The sequence below is a fragment of the Alternaria viburni genome (assembly GCF_023758015.1).
Source record: "Alternaria viburni strain BMP 2772 chromosome Unknown scaffold_47, whole genome shotgun sequence".
In the NCBI taxonomy this organism is placed as follows: Eukaryota; Fungi; Ascomycota; class Dothideomycetes; order Pleosporales; family Pleosporaceae; genus Alternaria; species Alternaria viburni.
The window spans coordinates 76781-100549 of NW_026055816.1; the positions used below are offsets into that span (position 1 = coordinate 76781).

Sequence of the window (23769 nt, forward strand, 5' to 3'; positions counted from 1 at the left end):
TGTCGTGGGCGCTTTGTCTTTGTTTAGTACGTGTGATCTGAGGCACCACCTAATCCGCCACTTACTATAGGATGTTGCGAACTCGTTGCCACTTGCGCTGCTCGTCGAGCATGTTGTTGGAATGTATGTGGGGGCTGGTTCTCCGACGTGGGCGTAGTCGGCGAGCAAACTAGTCAGATAGGGGCCTGTATCTGCGCACGATACTCCCTGTGACTCTCTTGCCCGGCCCTGTTGTGGGAGACATGGCAAAGAAGAAGAGACTTCATGTCGGTGCTGCGGGAGTGGGAGAGGCCTGTTGGACATTCTTGGAGACGAGAGAACGGGAAAGGACCCATATTGTGACGACTGGGTCTCTTCCGGAAACGATCCGTAATCCGAAGACAAAACGGCTTTGGCGAATTTTGGGTCTGGAAACGGCGGAGGCATTAGGTCAGTTCGACATAATGGCGTGGACGGTGGGACGACAGAGGAGGCGCCTTGAGAAGATGTCTGGATCTGGATCGGGTCGCTCCTGTGTCCAGTCTCTCTCCTCTTCGCGTTGAAGTCTCTTCTGGGGTAGGGCGTAGACGAGTCTACTCTGGCACGTTTGCAGCTGGTGTCTTCCACCTGCGCGACTTCAGCATCTTCTAATATTCTCTTTTGGCTCATACTGCTGCGCCGATGATGATGTTGTTCTTGATAAAGGACTAGAGTGGATGCCGAAGCAGAGTCTGTAATGCCGTAGTGCTGGTGGTGCTATACTGAGTGTCGTCCGAGGGGTGGGGTGGGGGTGGGGGTGGGGAAGACGCCAGCGCAGGATCTATGACGTCACCCACGCTCAGAACAGCGCTAAACCGCAAGGGTCTCTCTATCTCCACTAACTTGAAGACTCCAACCTACCTACAACTCTCCGTATTCAAGTACCACATATCCCAATGCTTAGGATGTTTGTGCTCGCACCAGATCTTCAGCTCCCCGGCTACTGCAGTCTTTAGTCGTCTAATTGCTGCAGCGCGCAGGCATTGCAGGCATCGCAGGCATCGCAAGCATCGCGCTCGTTGCTGTGGCCAATTTGGCTTAACTTGCGCGCTGCAGCACGATGTATTGCATTACAACTATCAGGTAAACAAGAAAGAGGCTCTCTTTGCTAGCTGTCGTCCTTGTGGCAGTTTTCATGGCGTTTAATAGACAACTAACACTGTAAAGGCATCCACTCGGGTCGCCAATGCACCCCCAGCATACCTACCTCACTGTGAAGCGGACTCTGTCTTGCTAAGCTCTACGGAACATGATGCCTCTGGTCTGCAGCCAGACAGACGCTCTCTACCTGGCACCATGTGGGTGAGATGGGATCCCATGCCCAGTACGGCTCGTCGTCCCCGAACGCGACTTCCTCCAACGCACCCCCCCGCAAATTTGCGCCTGCGCAGCTTCCTCGAACAGAAAGACATGGCGCACAATCAATTCCAAAATGCGGGGCCACAGCATATTGAGAGTGTTTTCGCTGCGCTTTCGTTGCCCTTCTGCTCTTCTCTTCCGCGTTGTCTTTGTCCAGTCCTGGCTTTGCCCAGTCCATTCAGCCCAGCATGTCTCACTACCAGAGCCGACGAGAGCGCCTTGAGATTGATGTCATGAATCGGATCTTACGAGAGCCGGACTACCAACCCTTCCTGAGGGAGGAGGTAAACGCCGCCAACAAGTTCAGAGCCACGCGGGCCTACCAGACACACAGAGAAGCATACGACAAGAAGAACAGCACACCCGCTGCCTCTACGTCCAAGCCTGATGAGACTACGCCAGCTCAGCATGAAGCGGGTGACGGAAAGAGTCCCCTAGCATCCAAGACAGCGCCCGCCGCCTCCACGTCCAAGCCTGATGAGACTACGCCAGCTCAGCATGAAGCGGGTGACGGAAAGAGTCCCCTAGCATCCAAGACACCGCCCGCCTCTGCGCCGAAGCCTGGCGAGACTCTGCCAATCGAGCATAAAGCCGGCGACGGACAGCAACCCCCAGCACAATTCGATGCAAGAAAGTCGCCGATCATCACCACCGCAGCGCCCATACCAACGGCAGCTAATACCTCGACCGCAGTGCCTACTCTTACAGCAGCATCAAATGCCACAGCCATCCCCGTCACAGCCGCCATACCCATCACAACCGCGACACCTATCACAACCGCGACACCTATCACAACCGCGACGCCCACTCCTACAGCGCCTATACCAACCGCAGCTAATACCTCAACCACAGCGCCTACTCTTACAGCAGCATTAGATGCCACAGCCATCTCCATCACAACTGCCACCCCCATCACATCCGCGACGCCTACTCTTACAGCAGCATTAGATGCCACAGCCATCCCCATCACATCCGCGACGCCTACTCCTACAGCAGCATTAGATGCCACAGCCACCCCCATCACAGCTGCCACCCCTATCACAACCGCCACCCCCATTACATCTGCGACGCCCATCACATCCGCAACGCCTACTTCTACCGCAGCATGTACTGCTACTGCCACCCCTATCACAGCCGCCACCCCTATTACAACCGCGATGTCCGTCGCAACCGCGACGCCCGCTCCCACGGCAGCATCTACTGCCGCTGCCACCCCCATTGGAACACTCGGCATACAGGACGACTGGCCTCCTCCTCCGGACAACGACGACCACGAAGATTATGGCGTCGCCATCCCGTTCAGTCAGAGTAGCGCGCAGCCCCCAGAGCCTGAGTCCCGGAAAAGGGTTAAGCTGACCGTCGACCTCTCGCAGCCACCAAGCAAGTCGGACATTGAGGCAATGCAGCTTACCAAGGCAACAGATTTGGACCGCGCATCCGATTACATCCTGAAGCTGACCCTCCGAATGGACACGTGCCCACGGGTGGGGATGCTCCGTGACGTCGTTCACATGGCGGTGCAGCAATATCAAGAGTCCGACGGTGCCATATCGCTGCGTCTTCTTCCGCTCGGACCGTGGCCAATCAGCCTCGCCTCTATGCTCGAGGTGTGCAAAGCCAAGATGTGGCTGTCCGGCACGACTATCGACTTCCTTGTCGAGAGATGTGGCAATTCACGGGGGTACTCACCGGAGGTCGTGCATGTCGCTACAAGCCGTCCAGTATACATGGCAACCATCGGCACGTCATCATCTAACCCCGAGATACGCCCCGACATCGCGTCACTTATTCCGCAATCAGTCTTCATCCTCCCTGAGCTCGACGCCGCAGCATTCATCGTCTTCACTTGGAATCCGACGAACAGCCATTGGGTAGTGGTGCAGGCCCTATGCATGGAATTTGGGGCGGGGCTCATGCGCGTGTACGACACAGGACGTAGATACCGATCTACGTCTATGTTCGAGCAGGAGCTCCGGCAATTCGTTGCGCTGGTGGCGCTCTCTCACCCCCGGTCCAGATTAGCGAACGTCGATTGGAACACGGTCGCCGTTAGATACGAGGAAACAGTGCAGCAAGAGGCAGATGACTGCGGGGTCTTCACAGCGTGGAACGTGAGGACATTACTTCACAATGACCAGCCCGCGAAGTCGGCCTCCAACGCCTTGAGCGTTGGCATGACACTCCGACGGGAGCTGTTCACCGGAGCACACAGCACTATCAGCGGCCGTGATCCCCCTTATTGCTCGAGCCAGGCTGCGCTCGATGCGCACATCGAGCATCTATCTGGCGACATGCGCAACCCCACTGGCCTTAGCCCGACCAGCAACCACCACAACGATGACAAGAAACCAGGGTACGACGGATTACCGCTTACATCCAGCGAATCAGTAGCCACACCAACGAAGAACATTCATTCAATAATGTCTTCCAAACGCCCGTTCACCGACCGTGCTTTCTCCTCCCACAAACGTTCACGATCTGAGAACACTGCACACAGTGCGCCCTCTTTCTTAGTAGAGACTGCACGTCTCTCTCTACATTTACCTTTTGCTTCTGCAGGAGATATACCGATCATGGAGCCAAAGATTGATACAAGATGCGCCTGGCGACTCGGTTGGCCCAGGCTGCGAAGCCTGCCACTGCAAAGTCTGCCAACGACCACCAAACACTTGGTCGCCCACCAACCCGCGATCAACAAAATCTTAGATACTCATAGCGTAAGCACTCTCGGTCCTGTTCGATACGTCGCGCGGACAAGGCCTACAGAACTGGCCACCTCCCACCCAACGATCGTATTCTATACGGATCTCGGAGAGCCGCGCCAGTACGAGCACTGCGCCTCTGCAGTCCAAGAAATCGCTCAGTATATCCTATCCAACAACATAGACGCTTCGATCGAAGCTATCGACCGAGTGGTCGGCGAGAGCTTCACAGTCACAGCATTACAAGGACCGACGGCGGCAGAGATAGCGCGTTATTGGGCGAGCAAGAGACGAACCTTTCTCCGTACGATCGCGAATAGGAAGTGGCTGAGCCTTGACTGTGTTAACCTTGGAAAATCCACCGACGGTCTAAAACCTACTATCGTCATCACGGCATCAGACGCAGACGCAGATGTGTGGGACCAGATTATAGCGAGAATCAGCGTTCTCTTTGACTACAAGCTGGAGGTAGAGCTCCTGTACGGACCGCGCAGTAGGATCGATCTGGCGGATGCTGTGGGAGATACCGAAGAGGCGGAGATGTCGGATATTTCAACCGAAGTAGAGGAAGAGGCGGACTTCGCAAGCAAGGAACTGAAGAAACCCAAGGGTATCGCGAATGAGTCGGAAGACGAAGAATTCTGCCGTCCCTCGCATTTCTCTACCGACATCTACCCTGGTACATCTGTAGGAGTGAAGGGAGGCCCATCAGGAAGCGTCGGTGGATTCCTGAAGATCGAATTCCCTGGACTGCCTACTCCCGCCACCCAAGTCGGTCTAACTAACTTCCACGTACTATGGGGAGGTGACGAGAAGCCAGTGCAACCGCCTCATCTGAGGGAAGCTTCTTGCGGCTCGGTCACCGTAGTAGTACCATCAGATCGCGACAAGACCCGGTACGTCCGAAGACGCAAACTCATAATCAACAAACACAACAGATATCTCCGCGACGCAAGTTCGAAGCATCAAGCTGTATAATCCGAGAGCCATCGGTCCAAAAGGCAGCAATGGCGAGAAGAAAGAGAAGAAGAGCGCAAAGAGCGTAAGCGGGTGGAAGAGGCATCCAACGTTGCAGGAACAACATGGGCAAGCTCAGCAAAAACCTCTCGTCCTCATCCCAGGTACACAGCGAAGCAGCATGAGAATTGGACGGAACAAAGCCGCAGTACCAACGATACAACCGAGGGCCCAGCCCTGGAGTGGGACATTGACTGGTCGCTATTCTCGATAGACGCACCTCGCTTGGCTGTATCAAAGACTCCGCGTTCAACTCATCACCGGCACTCTGCATCAGATTCGGAGATATCCGAATGGGGTTCGATACAAGAAGATAGAAGCTATGAGCTCGTCAAGATCGGTAGGACTTCAGGGTCGCTGAGCGCATATCTCACTCTCCTAAGATTCGACATCATCTTACGCAGCATGACCTCGACGAGCAGGACATCATTGTCCGTAGCGAAGCCGTCGCCATTCTCGAACACAAGACGCAGAACCTTCCATACCAATCCGTACCAGATTTCAGTGGTCGCAAACAAGAAGCTCTCGTGCGACGTTTTGCCAGGCGCTACCTTCCTACGATCCGCAATGCAGCCTTCCAAGTAATGCGTTATAAGCTTGGCACTATGCTGCGCAATAGGAAAACGCTGAGCAAGAGGACAATGAAATTCCCCCGTGCGAACGTTCGCCATCCCGGTTCATTTGTTAATGGGAAATTCATCAAGGCCAATACGCGCATTATCCCTACATGCATCGAAGCGTACGCCCTCGAAGGCAGCACTACCATCCGCGCCACCGCGGCTCGTGCTATCTTTGGCACAGATCTCCATGTTTGCGCTTCACCGCCTGACCCGACACGCACGTACGATATGGTACTTCCGTGCTTCCGTCGCTCGGGCAGGCCACGGGACGGTATCAGCTCCGACACCGAAGTCTTCGACAACGAATCGGAAGACGTCGATGTACGCCTATAAGCGATGTATGATCAATGGGAACAAGTCTTCAACAACTACCCAAGACCCCACGACAAGATTGACACACAAGGAGCGCTAGCAATGCAAAGCTTTAGGCCGGTCTGGATCCCACTGGTATTAGGGTACATCACATCGACATTCCCAGTTCTCAATTCAGCTGGACATTCTGCGCGAGTGGCAAGCGTTTACGACACGATGCGAAGGGTCATTGACCATGTTCAGGCTCTGGCGGGTCGGCGCATCCGTGTCTTGTTCCTCTTTCCGGGCGTGGACGGACTGACAACCGACAATGAGTCCTGGCAATACCTAGTCGACCGCTTTCCAGAAGTTTTGTTCTCTTAAGCCGCTATCGTGTCCCCGCAACTCGGAGTGCTCTACCCATCGGTATTTACCAAGATCCGGCGTTATGCTTGGACGCACATTGACGTCGAGGAACTCTACTCTTGTCACAGCCAGATGCTTCGCGGGTTCGACACCACTACACTCTTCCTTCAGTCTCCAAAGCACACTCGCTTTATCTCTTGGCTTACTGCTCTTCACGAATCTTCGTCTAACAACAGCGATTCTCGTCTACTTCAACGTCTTCGCTCTGCAAATAGCCTCTCTAAGTGATGTAGATTGTAGTATATATATTCCTTCTTAGTTTCACTAAATACCATTTCTCTACTTCTTAAGATTACCTGGTAGAATATGCCGCACGCCTTAGACAAGAAAAAAGCTGAGTAGGTCTGGGGGCTACATCAACATGAAAACACGCAAAGTAGGTGATTTCCCGTTGATGTAGGCTCTAGGACTATAAGACTTTTCTTAGGTTGACATACATATGTGACGAATACACAGGCGCCTTTTTAGCTTATACTAAACAGGTCTGCAGACTACATTAGGACAAAATCATGCAAGGTGAGTGACTTGACATCAATGTAGGCTCCAGGGTGTTCAGGATTTTCATAGCCTAACGTGATTTCGCCGTTTGCCACCGAGGAGAGGGACTATACCTACTCCCAGCACTACCGGTTTCGTCATTTCAGACCATCCCCAAGGCAGCCGCATAGAGCACATGATCTATACCGAACTTATGGTTGAGATGATACCGTGGTTGCTGTTACCAAACCGAAGAAATCGAACCAACCCAACCGTGGACATTTGATATCTCGCATAAGATAAAACTCGGACAGGCCTGCAGCCTACATTAAGGTAAGAATATCCAAAGCAGGCGACCTGAAGGCAACGTGGGCTCCAGAGTGTTCAGGTTCTTCCTGTATGCCCCCAATTTGGCCCGCCTCGTTCGATGTGTTGTACCGATAATATGAAGACGTCCATCGAGCACGCACACTGGACTGTCCATGATCTATGTGGAGGTGTAAAGTAAAAATGTAAAGGGACTGTCTCGATTGTATTTTTCCATACCGATACGAAGTCAAAATTTGGTTTATCTCCGCGGATCACACTTGAGCGAATAGCAAGCAATAGACTGGGCCTCATACTTGCACAGATAGCAAGAGGACGAGGAGAGCCGAGAGCCGTTTGAAAGATAGATACATCTACAACAAGACCTAGTAAGCAGCGCGTAAGTTGAGACATCAATACTCGAGCGCAGAGTGAAGGAGATAGGTGGGAGTCGATCTTCCCAATGGTTGTGTATTGCATGATGGGACCAATGACAAAAAGGGTATAGCGTAGTCGACGATAGCCCAGAATGTGGGGGGCAGCGTGTCACATGCCACACCTGTGTCTCTGTTTGAGGCCATGTGAAGCGTATTGGAGGTGTCGGCTGAGCCTAGGTGGTCTAGAGGGGTGTCATCCGTACGCTGGTATCGTAGTGAGGCTGGCGGGGGTGCTGTGGTCGTGGTGGCGAAGAGGGACTGGGGGCAACGAAGTACCTGTCGCTGTGGCTATGGACATGATGGTGCAAGTGATGCGAAAGCGTACAGTGCATAGCAAGCTCTAACTACTCCGGAGTAGATGCCTCGCGTCGGCAGGACTGTGATAACGTAGTGGTTGCGATGGCGGGCTGGGAGTGGGGAAACTTGCATGGCGTGTCGCGATACGCTGATTGGCTGAGCGGGTGGGCTGGCTCAGTCGTGCCTTCCTTTCCTAAATAGCGCTCCTGCCATGTGACCATCTCTGCTCCTTCCTCGTGATTCAACTCAGAAGTTGGTCGTTCGATCCTGCCTGAAGAAAAGCCCAAAGTCTGCAATTTCAAGAAAGGTAAGAGCTTTTTGTTCTCTTTTCTCTCTTTCTCAGTGTGCATCCAGCCTGTCAAGCGTCGCCGGCCTAGCAAGTTGCTACACCTTCGTCCGTCACCTGATTTCGCGCGCATCCACATCCATTTGGAACATCGCGGTAGGTGACCATGGCTCTTTTCGCGCGACCGCCGGAAAGCCCTGCATAGACATGCCACCCTGCGCTCCTGCACGGGCTGTCGTTTGAGAAGCGCACCTGGCGTCATGGTGGCCTCGCGCCTGCCCGCTCGCTTTCCGCGGTGTTGTCGGTCGGCATCCCGCACTCGATGGACGCGCATCCACCACGACGCACGACGCCATTGTGCGCTTCCTACCGCTCGCACGATACGACGGCGTTCTTTTGAGTCGTGACAGTTGCGTCTCACAACAACGGCCAAATGGAAGCGCCCAATCCTTCTGCTTGCTGGCGCTGTGTCGCACCACCTTGACCTACTCACCTGCTCGCGCCCGTGCTAATGTTTGTCGAACGCAGGCCTCTATTGCGCTTCCCAAGCGCACGATTGCTACATCAAGTCGTCTTCGGCTTGTGCGTGAACCGGTGGGCACAGCGCCGCTGCTCCCCCGCCCCGGTGCGTTGCGCCTGCGACTCACGCTTCGAGCGCGTCTTTCTGCCACTTTCACCAGCCTTCCCATACGTCACCCGCCTAACTCACTCACTCACGGCTACCTCCTGGTCGCCCAAAGGAGCACTGTGTCCTAGCCAGACTTCAGCGCCCTCACTCACCATTGGTCCTGTACATCCCAGACCTCGCCGTCTCAGCAACCACGCGCAGAACCTCGACGTCGATCCTAGCGTCCCACGCGGATTCCAGCTGCTTCTACCCATCCCTTCCAGATACCCCACCAGACACCATGGCTGATACCGCCGGGTACCCTACCGACGGCAAGCTGGATGCCCACAACGTCCACACCAACAAACGGAAGCGCGACACGCGCGACCAAGGCCTGAACCGACCTGCTCCCCATTCCGCCAACAACGACCTCACCGACCAAGCCACAGCCTCATTTCTCGCCGCGCACAACGCCGCCGACGACGACATGCAGCAACAGTTCGACGTACATCACAACGGTGGGACCAACACCGCGAGTGTCGGCGACACTGCCGCCGCCGCGCTTGCCTATCACCAGATGACGGTCCCCCAGGCGACAGAACTCCAGTTCCAGCCACAGAACTCAGGCGACGGCTCCTTCAGCATGGGAGACCACGGCCAACAACAAACGGGCATGCAAGACTTTAGTCTCGAGGCTCTGAAGGCAGCTACACAGACGGGTCGTCCCGGTCAAACAGCACCCAGCGACTCGCCACCGCAAAGCTCTGCGCACAAACCTCAAGTCGGCACAGATGAGTGGCACAAGGTCCGGAGAGACAACCACAAAGAAGGTAGGCACCCGTGTGAGCCCTCCTAAATACAGTTGCTAACAGCTGCATAGTCGAACGCCGCCGTCGCGAGACTATCAACGAGGGAATCAACGAACTAGCCAAGATCGTCCCCGGCTGCGAAAAGAACAAGGGCTCCATCTTGCAACGGGCCGTTCAGTTCATTACCCAGCTGAAGGAGAACGAGCAACAGAACATTGAGAAGTGGACGCTTGAAAAGCTACTCACCGAGCAAGCCATCACCGAGCTCAGCGCTAGTTGCGACAAGTTCAAGGCCGAATGCCAACGGGCGTGGGACGAGTGCAATATCTACAAGCGCACATGCGAAGCCAACGGCATCATACCCGACGAGATCAAAGAGCGCCAGGAGAACGGCGAACAGACGGGAGCTAATCCCATGTAGAACTGGGAAGAAGCCTCGTTTTCGACTATCTTATCGATACAATAGCAACGTTGCCTTGACAGCCATGTTCGGAAGACACATATCTGTACTTCTTTCCTCGGCCTGTCGGTCTACTGTTCATTCCCCGCACTGGCAGTGCGGCAGATGGTTTTATGTTCGGCGTACAGTTGTGGAGATATCGCTCGCTCTCTAGGGACGGGGTTTTCTTATTCGTTTGCATCTGGCGGCAGCGATCGCGGTGCGCCTGGGTTGGCCTCTCCCACACAGACAACCGGGGCTTCTCTTACGTCTTCTGAGGGCTAGCGACACATTTTACAGGAAGGAGGCGTTCTGCAATGGTACATCAATTTCGGTACTCAATACCCATCGCTAGTTGTGTTATGAGTAATATGAGACTGTGTTGTTGGGATGAATTGCAACATGTGGGCATTAGAAACAAGTGAATGTTTAGCAGGATTCGCGCTAATCGGAGCCCTGCTTATCCATCCGTTAGCGGTCGGCGCATCCCACTTGCCGTGCATACACAGCGCAACTCACCTTCTTGAACCGTGAAGACACATCCCTCGCCGCTCTCCCAAACTGATCCGTCTGAGAACAATGATCCGCACGTGAAAGGAGTCCCAGACATGGTGGGCCTAGCACGTTTCCACCAACCTGACAACCCCACACCCACATAATTCACGCGACCGACCATGGCCGACAGCGACGTGCCCGGAGAGCCACTCGTGCCTCCCATACTGGATGCAGCTGAGCTGATCGGGAACTCGAGCGCTGATTTCCCCGTCATTGAGGCAGAGCCCGAGGAAGAGCTCAATCTGCCCCTCGATACCGCCGAGCAGCAGCGCATACTGCTGCAACAGGACCAGGACCAGCCCCAAGCCGGGCCTCCCCTCACCCTGCCAGCCCGCCCCGGCCTGCAACGAGGCAATTCAGTTCCTACGCCCGCGCCGAACCTGCCCCCGCCCGCACCGCCTGTACCACCGCCCGACACGCCACAGAACGACTCACTTTCGCTCGCACAACTGCAGAACCTCGTGAGGGGCATACCCAAGGTCGAGCCCGCCCCATACGCTTTCACATACGATGACGCATCATGTTTCGAAGAGGAGCTGGAGGAGTGGTTCTCGTATGCCGTCGAGGAGCAGGCAATGCTGCTCAAGACCCAGGCGTCCTACGCATTGGAGTGGAGCGCATTTCATGGCCTAAACGACGTGTCCAATGGCGAGGACGGCTTGGACTGGGCCTCGGCGACGACGACACAACACGACGACTTCGTGCGACATCTATTGGGGGCACTCAAGGAAGTCGACCCTGTCTTGAGGTTGAAGAAGCTGGAGGCATTGGTCTATGTCCTCCTTGGGTGCTGGCATGAGACTGCAGGGCTTCCTGACCCAGCTGCGGGCGAGGCAACAGAGTCTAGCACGACTTCAGCGCGCAACTCTGCATACATCAAGTCAGGTCGGCAGGCCTCGCTCATTAAGCGCAATGTGCACCTACTCGCCGAGAGTAATGGCGTACAGACCATCGTGGACGCACTCAGCTCGTCGCTCCTGCGAGCATGCGGCGCAGATGTTACACCTGAAGCCCAGCGCGATTCCAAAGAGGCAGAACGACGCGAAATTTGGTGCACCATGACTGCAGTCTATGTCTTATTGGAGGTCGCACGCGACGAGGAGAAGACGCAGGACAGCCGGACCCTCAGAAGCGCCATCCTTGCCCTAGAGAAACCAGGTCTCCTGATGCTTTTCGTGGATCTCATCGCGAAATTGCGATGGGATGAGTCAATCAATCTACCGCTTAGCAAGATCTCACTGCTACTCTGGAAGGCTATGTTGGTGACTTTCGGCGGTCTTGCAGAAGTTGCCAAGGTCAAAGAGACCTTCCGGGACACCAGCCTTGAGTCAGAGGATTCCAAGGGTCAGCCACTCATCACCGCGTCCCCTCTTGATTATCACCTCTTCAGACAAGAGATAAGCTCCAAGTATCCTGCGTACAATCCACCGCTTCCCGTATTCCCTCTTGAGCCAGAGAACAACTCCATCTTGCCGCCACTGAAGAACCACCCCAACAAGGTCGCTGGCAACCATGTATTCGGCTCTGGGCTAGGCGACACAAATGGGAACAGCACGTCCATCCTGCATCAACCGGTTCATATCGCAACTCCGGCACCCTCGCCTCCTCCTTCACCTGCAGGCCCCGGTGGCAAAGGTGGAAAGAAGCAGAACTACCAGACAAACCAACTGTTCCCGTTCTTGTATCCGCCACTCGACGAGTCTAGTAACAAGTTGGGCGGAAAGGGCTCGACCGACCTACAGGACCTTCTGGTGGGACGCAAATGGGAGGGCTCAGATATTCCTGCTTCTATCTTGGAAGCCGCGGAACTGTTCGCTAAACGTATGAAGGCTACGCGTGCCATGAATCAGCTGTGGGAGGAACGTGTCGCATTTATGAAGTACGAGCGCGGTTGGACAGGCCCTGACGAGAACCCTGATATCGAGGAGCTGTCACTCGAACCGAGTGAGAAAGCTCAGTCAAAAGAATTCACACCCGGCAGCAATGAGGAGCGCTTGCACTTGGTCGAGGAATTTTACGTAAGTATACCAAAGTGTGATAGGGATGCATCAGCTAACAGCCCACTAGCGCATCGCACTGCCTAATCTACAGTCACTAATCATTGTTCTGATCAAAGCCATCCTTGCGCACGTCACGGCACTTGTGACACAGTCCAGTGGCGCGAACGGGCTCCAGAGCGGTTTCCAATTCCAGGATAACCAGAACGGCACGACAGCCGGACGGCCTGACATGAGCGGCATGAACGGACATGGTAGCACCGTGGCGACGAATGAGGAGCTTGACGCGATGCGCACACAAGAAGTCTTGGATAAAGCAGTCACCGGCACTCTTATATTGATCCTCAAATGGTTCAAAGTCTCCCACATCCTCAAATTCGAGTATATCACACAGCTACTTGTTGATTCAAGCTACGTTCCGTTGATCTTGAAGCTACTACAATTGCAAGAGGTCGAGAAGATTGTGAACTTCAAGAGTGAGCAGGAAGAGTTGAACTTCTTCAACTTTTGCCGAACACATTCCAGAAACGCCTCTGAAGAGGACCGCGTTGGAGGAAACGAAGGAGAAGCGCATGACGGCGAATCTGACGAAGACGACGCCGTCCCACCCCCAATCCGTCTGTCCAGAGAAGACTCGAACGAATCAGGTGTTGAGCCAGCCCTACCACCTGCCCAGCTACAACCTCCAGAGGTTGACGAGCTCGGCTTTCCAACGAACGAGCTGCCTAAAGAGCCAATCACCAATTTCTCATGGCGCGCGTTCTTCACGTCAATCAACTACTTGCGGATCATGCAGAAGATCTGCAAAAATAAGGCACATCGCAACCTTATGCTTGTTTCGTACAAGTCTTCGCAGTTCCTTCGCAAGAGCCTGAAGGTACCACAGCCGGAACTACGCCTGTACACACTCAAGCTGTTCAAGAACCAAGTTCCGTACTGCGGTCGCAAGTGGCGACAGTCGAACATGCGCGTCATTACTGCAGTGTATTTGCACTGTCGACCCGAGCTCCGAGACGACTGGTTGGCAGGAAGTGACGTGGATGCCGAGGTCGACGAAAGTGTTCCGCTCGAGCAGGCCTTACGATCACTTACACACTGGCACAACCTCAAGCGATACCCCGAAAGCTTAGGTGCTAAACCTGGCGTTCTCGAGGAGGAACAAGATTTCTTCCGTAACGAGCTCGAGAAGATGGACTGGGGTGAAGAGGCTGCGAATGAAGGCGAGCTAGAGCATGGCTGGCCGGATCTTCCGGTTGAGGGTTGGTGAATATCTTCCCCCCTCGCTCCTGAACATTGCATCGCGTAGCACCTTGGCCCACTTGACATCCAGTCTGGATGTCATATTAATATTTGGCGCAGATGATACCCAGCGCGGAAGATTTCTCCAGCGACGCAAGTATCAGGTACATCGGCGCAGAGAAGCAGTGCGAAGTGGAAGACTGGCAAGACCAACACTTTCGCGTTCCATTGCAGAATCATCTCCCAAAACATGGCCTGGCCCGTCAAAGTTCAGAACGACAAAGCGTGCCTCTCGGTGGGATATTCATAGCGAACTGGAACAGCTGGTCATAGCATCGACACATAACGATAGCGATGACGATGATGCCGAAACTGCGAAGGATCACGAATCTGATGCAACACAGAAGTATGGAATCAAGTTTCGTTTGAACGACGGCTGGCAGAGAAAGGGAACTAGAGTGCTGCGACGTGAGAAGAGAGCAAGAAGCGAAGGCACTGCATCTAGTCTAGAGGCTGTTTAATACGTAGGTAGGCGAAACTCGATGCTGCATCTTTGTTCGCAAGCCGCGAATCTGGTCAGGGATACCCACAGAATACAAAAGCATTAAAGGAACAATCGCATCAAATACCGCATGGTTCTTATGAACACTGAGCGCTTGGACTTGATGCAGTGATGTGGATGATTGACGTTCAAATGCCGCGGCAATTGAGACTAATATCGTCATCGTGTAGCTGTACTGAAGAGAGAGTGCAACAGTGCACCGCGTTGGAGCTAGCACAGCATCAGGTCAGAAGATCTGGACAGCAAATGACCGCCAATTAGCCATCAGTACATCCGGCTTACCTGGGGTAGCTTTGCAAAAGAAGAAATGCGGCCCGTCTTGCCTGACTCGGGATGGCACTACCCCGAGCTCCCCACAGGCTGGGGTTGGCTAAAAGACGTCGGCGTCTGCTATGTCGTCGGAACAATTGAACTCATTCGTTCTCCAATCTTCACCACTTTTTTTCTAGGGTTCTGTTTTGCGTCTTCTGCGTGTGTGCTTGTAAATATTCCGTACTGTACCACTACTTGAACGCACGGCACCATGTCAAAGGTTTTCGACTATGCCGAGGGTCAGTTACCGCTTCCGCATTCCGATCGAACCTTCATCGCTGACACCCCCAATCAGTCGCGCAGCACAACACAGCGCAAAGCTGCTGGGTAATTCTGTACGGCAACGTTTACGATGTAACGCGCTTCATCCCCGAGCACCCTGGCGGCTCCAAAGTCATCCTCCAACTCGCCGGCACCGACGCAACCGAAGAATACGATCCCATCCACCCGCCGGGCATCCTCGAAGAGAACCTCGAAGCTTCCGATAAGCTCGGCACCATCAATACAGACACCCTCCCGAAAGAGGAGAAGACACCGGAAGAGACGGGCGAGGCGCAAGATGAAGGGCCGGTGGATCTGGACAACCTGCTGAACCTCGATGAGATTGAAGAGGTGGCAACGAAGCAGATACCGTACAAGGCCTGGGCATACTACTTCTCCGCGAGTGACGACCTGCAGAGCAAGTCCTTCAACAACAGCGTATACCGGAGCATACTGCTGCGGCCACGCGTCTTCGTCGACTGCACCCGCTGCGACACATCGACGTCCTTCATCGGCAACAATGTCAAACTCCCCATCTACGTCTCGCCCGCCGCCATGGCGCGCCTCGCCAACGCCGACGGCGAATGGGGCATTGCGCAAGCGTGTTCGCAATACGGCGCCATGCAAATCATCTCCCAAAACGCCTCGCAGACACCCGAGCAAATCGTCGCAGACGCCACCCCCGGTCAGGTCTTTGGCTGGCAACTCTACGTCCAGAACGAGCGCCAGAAGAGCGAAGCCATCCTCGCCCGCATGAACAAACTCGACTGCATAAAATTCATCTGCCTCACGCTCGATGCGCCCGTCCCCGGTAAGCGCGAGCACGACGAGCGCAGCAAGAACGTTGGGTCCAACCTCCCCGTGCGCGCCTCGGTCCAGGAATCACAATCGTTGTCTAAGACTAGCACGAGCGCAGTTACACCCACACAAGCCAGTGAGGATGAGAAGCCAAAGCCGAAACCAATGGGCATGGGTCAATCTTTGTTTTGGGGCACAGCTGCAGATCTGACGTGGCGATCTACTTTGCCCTGGCTGGCGAAACACACGGACAAGCCCATTGTGCTCAAGGGCATTCAGACACATGAAGACGCCTACCTGGCTTCTCTACACGCACCCCATGTCAAAGCTATCATCCTGTCAAATCACGGTGGCAGGGCTCTCGACACCGCGCCACCTGCCGTACACACCCTTCTCGAGATACGAAAGTACTGCCCTGAAGTCTTCGATCGCATCGAGGTGTGGGTAGATGGTGGTATCAAGCGCGGGACAGACGTAGTCAAGGCACTCTGTCTCGGTGCCAAAGGTGTGGGCGTGGGACGGGCAGCGTTGTTTGGATTGGGTGCGGGTGGTAAGGAGGGTGTGGCGAGGGTTCTTGAGAGTAAGTCTTTGTTGACATCGCCCTTTTTCTGAGATTTAGTACTAACACTTCACAACAGTCCTGAAAGCGGAAACGGAGACGTGCATGCGGTTACTGGGTGTGGAAAAGGTGGAGCAATTGGGCATGCAGTATATCAACACACGTGCTGTTGAGCGGGATATCTGGGATGGGCCGGGCATGGAGAGAGCGGCTGTGAAGGCTAAGTTGTAGAGAAGAATCTATTCTCGTTGGAAGCCGTTGAGTATCCGGACAAACTTGCAGGAAGTTTACGAAATGAGGAACTCTTGTGAGCGTCGGTATGTCAGACTTACAGATGCCTGATCCTGCTCGTTCTCAGAGCCTACATGGGCAAATTCTTCGTTGAACCTTCGTTTCACGTCTCGCTTTCGAGACCATGGCAAATTACCATCCTTAGGCCGCGTGTCGATTGTGGCCTGATACTCGCGTGTTCACCAGAGCCCGATCGTACTACAATCTCAGGAACAGGGTGTTCTGTAGAAGCTTTGCTAGATCGTTTCATCGCATCCTCAATGTCCTTATTCCCACGGACATACTTATGTTGCCCTCCAGTAGATTCAGCCAGACTCCTCGTGGCACAGCACATCAAAGCCGTCTGGGAATCACTTCCGTTAATACATTACAGCGTTACACCGTTGAGACGTCTAGACCGAGATGCTGCAATAGTTAAGCTTTGCGCATCAGCCCATCTTCCTCTTTACCCTGGGAACCTCGAGTTTGGCTTCGGCCCGCTGTCTCAACGTGCTACCCTGGCTGGGCGTTCGTCTCGGAAACGCTAGGGTTACGCTACGAAGAGGAGTACACGGCATCTGAACCTACTTTGCTGGTGATGTCTTGGAGGATACCAAGGATACTAGGTCTTTTCTCTTGACCAGTCGGAATTTAGTGTAGCTTTTGGTGAAATGGTCTAGAACGATGGTCGGAGGAATAGTTGGGTCTTCCGCGAGGAGATAGTCATGGTATTATCCATGACCATGGTCTTTTTACCATAGTAAAACGGTTTTGAGACATGGTATCATTTCTCTTCCGTGGACATCTCGTCGACCCGTCGAATAGCTTAATGCCAGTCTACGACTTCTCCATCACACGTTTCACTGATGAATGTGATGGAGTAGTGATAGCGTGAGACCGTCATTCTTACTCAGATTCTACCTGTGCATGCTATAGAGCGAGGGTTTGCCTAGTGCGAGCGTATACACGTCTGAAGGCATCCAGCGTTGTGCCTGAAAGGTGGAGTTGCGTGGTTACATAGGAAAACCAAGCCACCCCTGTTCCTTGCCGATGTATCAAACGGCGCCACCAACCAAAATTCAGCCTTACCCACCATGTTGGTTCGTACTAACGCTCCTGCAGCCTGCCACGTGTGTGCCTTCTGCATCAGGCATGTACCCTCTATCCCCCACCAAGGGTTGTTCGTCACCAATGCTTCAACAACGTGCTCGTAGCTTTGCCCGCTCCGTGCCGGATACAGCGTCTCCTTCGACTTGTACCGCGCCCTGTACTGCTGGCATCGCAGAAAGGCTATTGGGGCGTTTAATGACGTTGCTTGTCGGTGGTGACACCTGACTATGCGCGCAATCTTGAGAGGAACGCGCTAGAAGGGTGGCTGATTGCTGATTGATGCAGACGCCTAGGATAATGCAGTCTGACGTGCTCGTCGACGTTGCAAGCCCAATCAGGATATGCATCTATGGTTTCGGGGATTCTTACAGCTGGCTCGGTTGCGGCACGATCCTAACGCCGCATTCATTGTGAAGACATAGGCCGGCTGTGGCGGCAGTAGGTCCCATGCTATAGCTGTTTGCATGCGATAGGAGCACAACGAGGCCAAGAGAGATTGGCCCGCGGGAGCTGTTTGGAAGGGGAAGAGCATTCCGTGCATCAGAGCAGGCAGGGGCTTTGGGGTATTCCATCGCCCTCCGGTGATGCACCTTGACATCATCCTCTCCAGAGGCATGGTAAATAGTGCAAGTGGACCCGAATGGCCTGCCGCCCTGTTCTCGTGATGCTACTCCCACTGGAGGACCCTGAAAAGCTATCGTGAGGAGCTTGGACAGCTGTTGGATGCAAAAGCGACGGGGGCTGAGCTTGCGAGCTTGCTTCACTATTCGCGGCCGCGGTGAGATTGCGATGATGAGGTACGGGTGCGCGCGCGGGGCCCAAATGGGGGAAATTATATAAAGCGACCCTGACACTTATCGGGCCCGTGGACTACTGTGTGTTTCGAAACATCTCTGCTGTCTTGCTCATCTTGATGACCGTGGTACTGCCTTCCTAAATCAAGATCAACGGACTATTTCACCGCGACTGCGCCCCTTCTCTCCGTTACGATCGTCTAAATACGGGTTCCCGTCCAAGATATCTTGCCCTTCTCAGAACGCAACTCGACTTCAACGCTCCCTCTCTCTGCTTCTCTCGGCTGCGCCTCATCTACCCCGGCTACCACTTCCGCCCGCTCGATCCGGCCAACTACGCACCATGAAGGACTGCCCGACGTGCAAAGGCAATGGAACCACAAAGTGCGACGCCTGCAACGGCAAGGGCTGCCCATCGTGCAAGCGGTCCGGCAGCAACAAGTGCAGCGTGTGTGAAGGCACCGGCGCGATACATGCGGAGCATTGAGCTGGTCCTGTAAACGAGCTGGAACTCCGAGGTGCGCACAGCCACAGGCACCCCCCCTCCCTTACACAGCGCATCATTCACTCCCATGTCTGAGCGCTAGCCGATTGCTTCCGAGACACGACCGAGCATCGACTGACATATCGCAGATCATCCTCGTCTTACCCATTCATTTCATTTCCCTTTGTCCCATTAGCGTTTTACACACAGTCTTTATCGTCGCGCGGGCGCAGAAAACGATCAAGTTGGTCACCGTGTGGGGGGTTGCGAAGAGCGAGATACGCAGAGGCGGCAGGATTGCGGCACTGGAAAAGGCACGTCAGCCAACACGTGCATGAGATTATACCCAAGGAGGCAATTTCCGACTGTTCCGGAGTTTCAAAGTTTAAGGCGTTGACGGTCTGTCACTTTTTTCATTGGCCGAACTTAATTGTGATTGCGAAAGAGCTGGATTTTACGGGTTTGAGGGTATCGCGAGGACGGGGGGTTGGGTTGATGACGTTTGTCGTTGTCGGCTCGCTTTGGCTCGGGCTACCAGTAGTGCTGCAGCTGCCGTTTCGCCGGCGCGGTAACGCGAGCTCCTGAGCACTCGTCGCTTAGATAGCAATCACAAACTACTTCCCGCTCTGAACGCAGGCCGTCGTTGTGCACCCGTATACATTATGCGAGCCTTTCACATGCGGACGTGCAGTCGGTCTTGCCGATTGCATGAGCATCGACCGGTTCGGTGACTATGGCAGGCACGGTGAGTGACAGGAATAACAGGAGCGACGCTTTCTAGCGCCTCTTTCGTGGAAGAAGGTAATTACCTTGTATCTCATTTTCTGTCTAACCCGAACAGGGTCGCCAGCGATACTAGATGCCAGTTGTAGAACGTATCTTCGCAGGCTCAATAGAAGCAGCTTCGACAATTCCCTCTCTCGAAGTCACCAGCAATACCGCCCGGCATTCAAAACGTCTCGGCGATCAACTTGAGCGTTCCCGCGGAGACTGGTTAGAAGGTTCATCGCTACCTGACTGCAAGATGTCACTGAATGCGGCATTTGTTACAAAGCCTCCGGCCAGGACCAACGCGTCTTGACCCGTATTCCTGGACCAATCGCCTCAAACCACGTCTTCAAAGCCTCGTACCTGAGTACATGGCTGGGCACGCATGACGAAGACGCGAACCAGTGTGCTTCAGGCTCATGGTCGTTTAATGCGTATCTTTGGCACAGAGAGCTTACCTACAGTGAGCAGTAACCGGCATGACACAAGTCATCTTTGGTGTCACTATCACGGGATAGACTTCCGGCAACCTTCGCGGCGCAGCCTCTAATGTCAAGGAATTCCCTGCTGGTCTTCAGATAAAGAGGAAGGGATATATAGGCGGGGTTCCGCAAGCTACATGATTAGGGAAACGTACCTGTACCGTTGCATTGATACTTGTAACTGTGTTACTACGCTACACAGAATGAGGCTACTATTGCGCGGCTCATAGAGGCCTCACAGCTTACTATAGCAGAGAACTTGTGTCAATAGGCTTCATGATAAATGTCACCGAGCGTCCCCAATGTGTACGGCATATGTGTAGAAAGTGTGCCATCAATCGAGCGCCTTCTACCAGTGTTGATATAGACATCCTGCGACCCTTTCTGTTCAATGTACCCTGCCCCCATTATATTATCGACCCGATTACTTCGATGGAACAGGGGTTGCTTCAAGACCTCGTGCCGCTATCAAGAAGTGAAGTGTTAACAGAGATCAAATGTTGTGACAATGATGAGGAGATTAGGTAATGCATAATGGATAAGCACACTGCCGTGAAATCCTGACTGCTCAAGTGCTGGCGTGTTGGCTGGTGGCCCCGAGGCTATTATCCTTTGACCTTATTCCGGGATCGAGAAGGTTAAGTGGTGAGCCAGAGATGCTCAGATTGAGTTATCTTCGTTTCATGCAGTAGCAGTCTCAAAATTCCTGTAGCTCTAGGCAAAATCTAAAAGACCGAGCCTAATCGTAATGGAATCTTGCTGAAGGTTGAGCTTGTGTGTAGCAGAGCTTGTTTGTCTGTAGCTTCGACTTGGGTGCAGAGAGTGACATGACGGTTCAGCCTCTTCGTCTCTGACAGGATTTATCAATGTCGTTCCAAGACAGTCTTAGTATCATGGAAACGTACGAGGTTATAGCGACAGGCCTTGCTTGGGTAGGGAACAGAATCTAGATGTTTGCGTGACGTTCCGGCATCCTCGTGGAGCCTACCCCACTTTCAGTCCCCGCCACCACACAAAAATTGAGCGCCAATGCGGCCGATACCACCCTTTGTTCTCTTCGTTATGTATGCAATGTCTGAACGCCCACGAGGGCAAAAAACGACCGATGTGGGACTCGAACCCACAGCCTCAGCCTTAGGAGGGCTGCGCGCTACCATTGCGCCAACCGGCCAGATGTTGCTTTATGACAAAATTTGCTTTGACAAAGTTTATACTGTTACCGTAAGAGCCTGGGATGCCCTCTTCAGACCCCGAACGCAGAACAAAGCCCCTTCCGGTCATGTGCCGGCCAAGTTCGGCTCTCTCCACCCTTTCATTCTTCTTCAGGTACACTGGTCCTTCGCTTTTCGCTCTGGTCTACGATGGATAGAACTTCACGAGGCCAGGATTGCACGGCAGGGTTGCGAACGCAGTCTGTCGATCGAGTCGATTTCAAGACAATAAACAGGCAGCTGGGCTGGCACGTTTTAATCATGCTGTTGAACAATGTGGATATCTCCTTGGTATGTAAGCCTCCCCTATCTTACTATACACCCGCTCCATGTCGAAATGCTCGCTGATCTTACAAGAACCCATGCGCTAAAAACCAGAGTATCATAAAACATGGCCAGAACGTAGATGCGTAACCCGTCTACAAATATCAACCAACCGCTCCTGTGCACGACACGTCAAAGTCGTTCTAGGCACTTTCAGCCCTTCCACTGCCGCCGCCTTCCCGGCTAGTCCTTCTCTTCGGCGTTGGTCGCATGTCTGCCCTTCCCTCGGTGGCAGCCTCATACCCGCCGTCTTCTTCCATTTCACTCATGCTTGAGGCGTTGCTGAGCATACTGGCCCGCTTACTCTGCCAAGGCAGATTGCCTTCGTTAGGCGTACTGGGTCGAGAGCTGACTGCAGGTCTTTGGGGTGGCTGGCGTGCCGACTGCGCGTTGCCCTGTGTAATAGTTGTGCTGGAGCGGAGGGAAGACTTGCGACTTGTAGTCGTGCTATTCGACGCGTTGCTCCACCGGCGCTCATGGCTCTCCATTGGGCGGAGGCGACCGTCCATGTCTACGTCTGGCGTTGGTGTCGTGCTGCGGGACGAGCTTCTCGAATGTGATCCGTCTCTTCCTCTAGCGGCTTGCAATGTGCTTAATCGTCGTTTCCGTGACCCGGTGTGCGAGAGACTGTGGCTGTGACCGTGGTGGTGTCCACTCTTCTCGACGTCTGCACTGCGTCCACTGATACCGCGAGCGCGCTTCCACCCCCGCCAGCCGGTCCACCACAGCCAGCCTCCTTCTTCTCTTGCAATCTCGCGTTGTCTGGCCCGGACGCGCTTCCGCAGCTCAGCGCGTCGCTCGTTTTCGGTGGCCCAGTATTCGTTCCTGTAAACTTCCCACTCTTGTCGGAAGTCGGGCGTGAAAGGCTTCGGGAGCAGGAGCAGCTTGATGTAGTCGCCTCCAGGCGCAATGTCTTCTTCGGCGTATTCCTTGCCGTCTTCCGTTATGCGATGGCGGGGTCGGCCGCCGTCCAAGGCGTGCTTGTTCTCCTGCGCAATGTTGATGAAGTGGTATGAACTGCCGCCCTGCTCGCCTCCCCACAGCCCGCCCGAAAATGGCACGATGAAGTGTCCCCATTCCACGAGCTCCCTCCACCATGGCCCTCTAATGACCACAATCTTAGCGTTCATACCCCTCAGGCCTCGGTTCGCGACCCCAATCCAGCGTCGTGGCCACCGTACTCCTCTTTCCCATTGGCCAGTCGCCCAGAAGAGCAGAGCGGTAACGACGCCTGTGATGAAGCCCACCTTCTGCAGCATGTCTACAAGCCAGTATTGCGACCCGCCAATGCCCTTGCCATCTTCTCGCGGGCGCAGCCATAATAAATAAAAGCAGAAGCCGATCCATACGGCGAGCAGTGTGAGGACGAAGGTGTTCTGCCGCCGCCGGGCGCGGAGGGTGAGGTACTGGCTGCGGAGGCTGGCTTCGAGGATGAGCAGGTTCAGGTAGATCTGCGGCGGCGACGAGGGCAGGAGCGACGTCGGGTCGCTGAGGACGGGCGGGCGCGGCGTCTTGATGGTGGGCAGGCGGCCGTTGGCATCGTGGGGCGGGTCGGCGAGGATGGACGCTGAGTAGGGCGGCGGGTCTCGCTCGACGCTCTCGGCCACCCTGTGCAAGCTCGTGCTCGGCGCCGGCGCGCCCTTGACGAGCTGGTCGAGTGTTTGCGGCGCCATCACGCCTCTGTCTGGGGATGCCGTGCGCGTGTCGGTAGAAATGACATGTGAATGCGACACTGGCGACACGAAGGTGCGAGTGTTGCTATGGGGTCTTGTCCCAGGCTGGTGTCTTTCTCTCTACCACCACCAAACGGTTGCGTGCACGTGAAAGAGAATGCGCACCGCGTACGAGGGGCCCGCGTGCCTATATCAGATGCTGTGCATCCGGCGCGAAGTCGGTCTGGCACTCCGATGATGCACCCGCTCGCTTAGCTGGGGCGGTGAAGACATGGATTG

At 54.5% G+C, this 23769-nt stretch overlaps 5 protein-coding genes and 1 non-coding gene across 6 annotated transcripts; 4 read left to right on the plus strand and 2 right to left on the minus strand.

Moving 5' to 3' along the window:
• Positions 1-1565: 1565 nt before the first annotated feature.
• On the plus strand, positions 1566-6049 carry J4E79_011726 (uncharacterized protein; the record flags this gene model as incomplete). The annotated part of the gene is made up of 4 exons (XM_049360555.1): positions 1566-3730; positions 4136-4975; positions 5043-5121; positions 5441-6049. The coding sequence occupies 4 exons, from the start codon at positions 1566-1568 to the stop codon at positions 6047-6049; spliced, it is 3693 nt and encodes a 1230-aa protein (XP_049205002.1).
• A 3095-nt stretch (positions 6050-9144) lies between these two features.
• J4E79_011727 (uncharacterized protein) lies at positions 9145-10073 on the plus strand (the record flags this gene model as incomplete). Its single annotated transcript, XM_049360556.1, has 2 exons — positions 9145-9673; positions 9724-10073. The coding sequence occupies 2 exons, from the start codon at positions 9145-9147 to the stop codon at positions 10071-10073; spliced, it is 879 nt and encodes a 292-aa protein (XP_049205003.1).
• A 692-nt stretch (positions 10074-10765) lies between these two features.
• J4E79_011728 (uncharacterized protein) lies at positions 10766-13910 on the plus strand (the record flags this gene model as incomplete). Its single annotated transcript, XM_049360557.1, has 2 exons — positions 10766-12664; positions 12714-13910. The coding sequence occupies 2 exons, from the start codon at positions 10766-10768 to the stop codon at positions 13908-13910; spliced, it is 3096 nt and encodes a 1031-aa protein (XP_049205004.1).
• A 1057-nt stretch (positions 13911-14967) lies between these two features.
• Positions 14968-16605, plus strand: J4E79_011729 (uncharacterized protein; the record flags this gene model as incomplete). Its single annotated transcript, XM_049360558.1, has 3 exons — positions 14968-14995; positions 15052-16395; positions 16454-16605. 3 exons carry the CDS (start codon positions 14968-14970, stop codon positions 16603-16605), a joined length of 1524 nt encoding a protein of 507 aa, XP_049205005.1.
• A 4776-nt stretch (positions 16606-21381) lies between these two features.
• Positions 21382-21453, minus strand: J4E79_011730. The gene has a single exon. It is a non-coding gene; the product is annotated as a tRNA-Arg (tRNA).
• Positions 21454-21960: 507 nt separating this feature from the next.
• Positions 21961-23490, minus strand: J4E79_011731 (uncharacterized protein; the record flags this gene model as incomplete). Its single annotated transcript, XM_049360559.1, has 1 exon — positions 21961-23490. One exon carries the CDS (start codon positions 23488-23490, stop codon positions 21961-21963), a length of 1530 nt encoding a protein of 509 aa, XP_049205006.1.
• Positions 23491-23769: the final 279 nt, after the last annotated feature.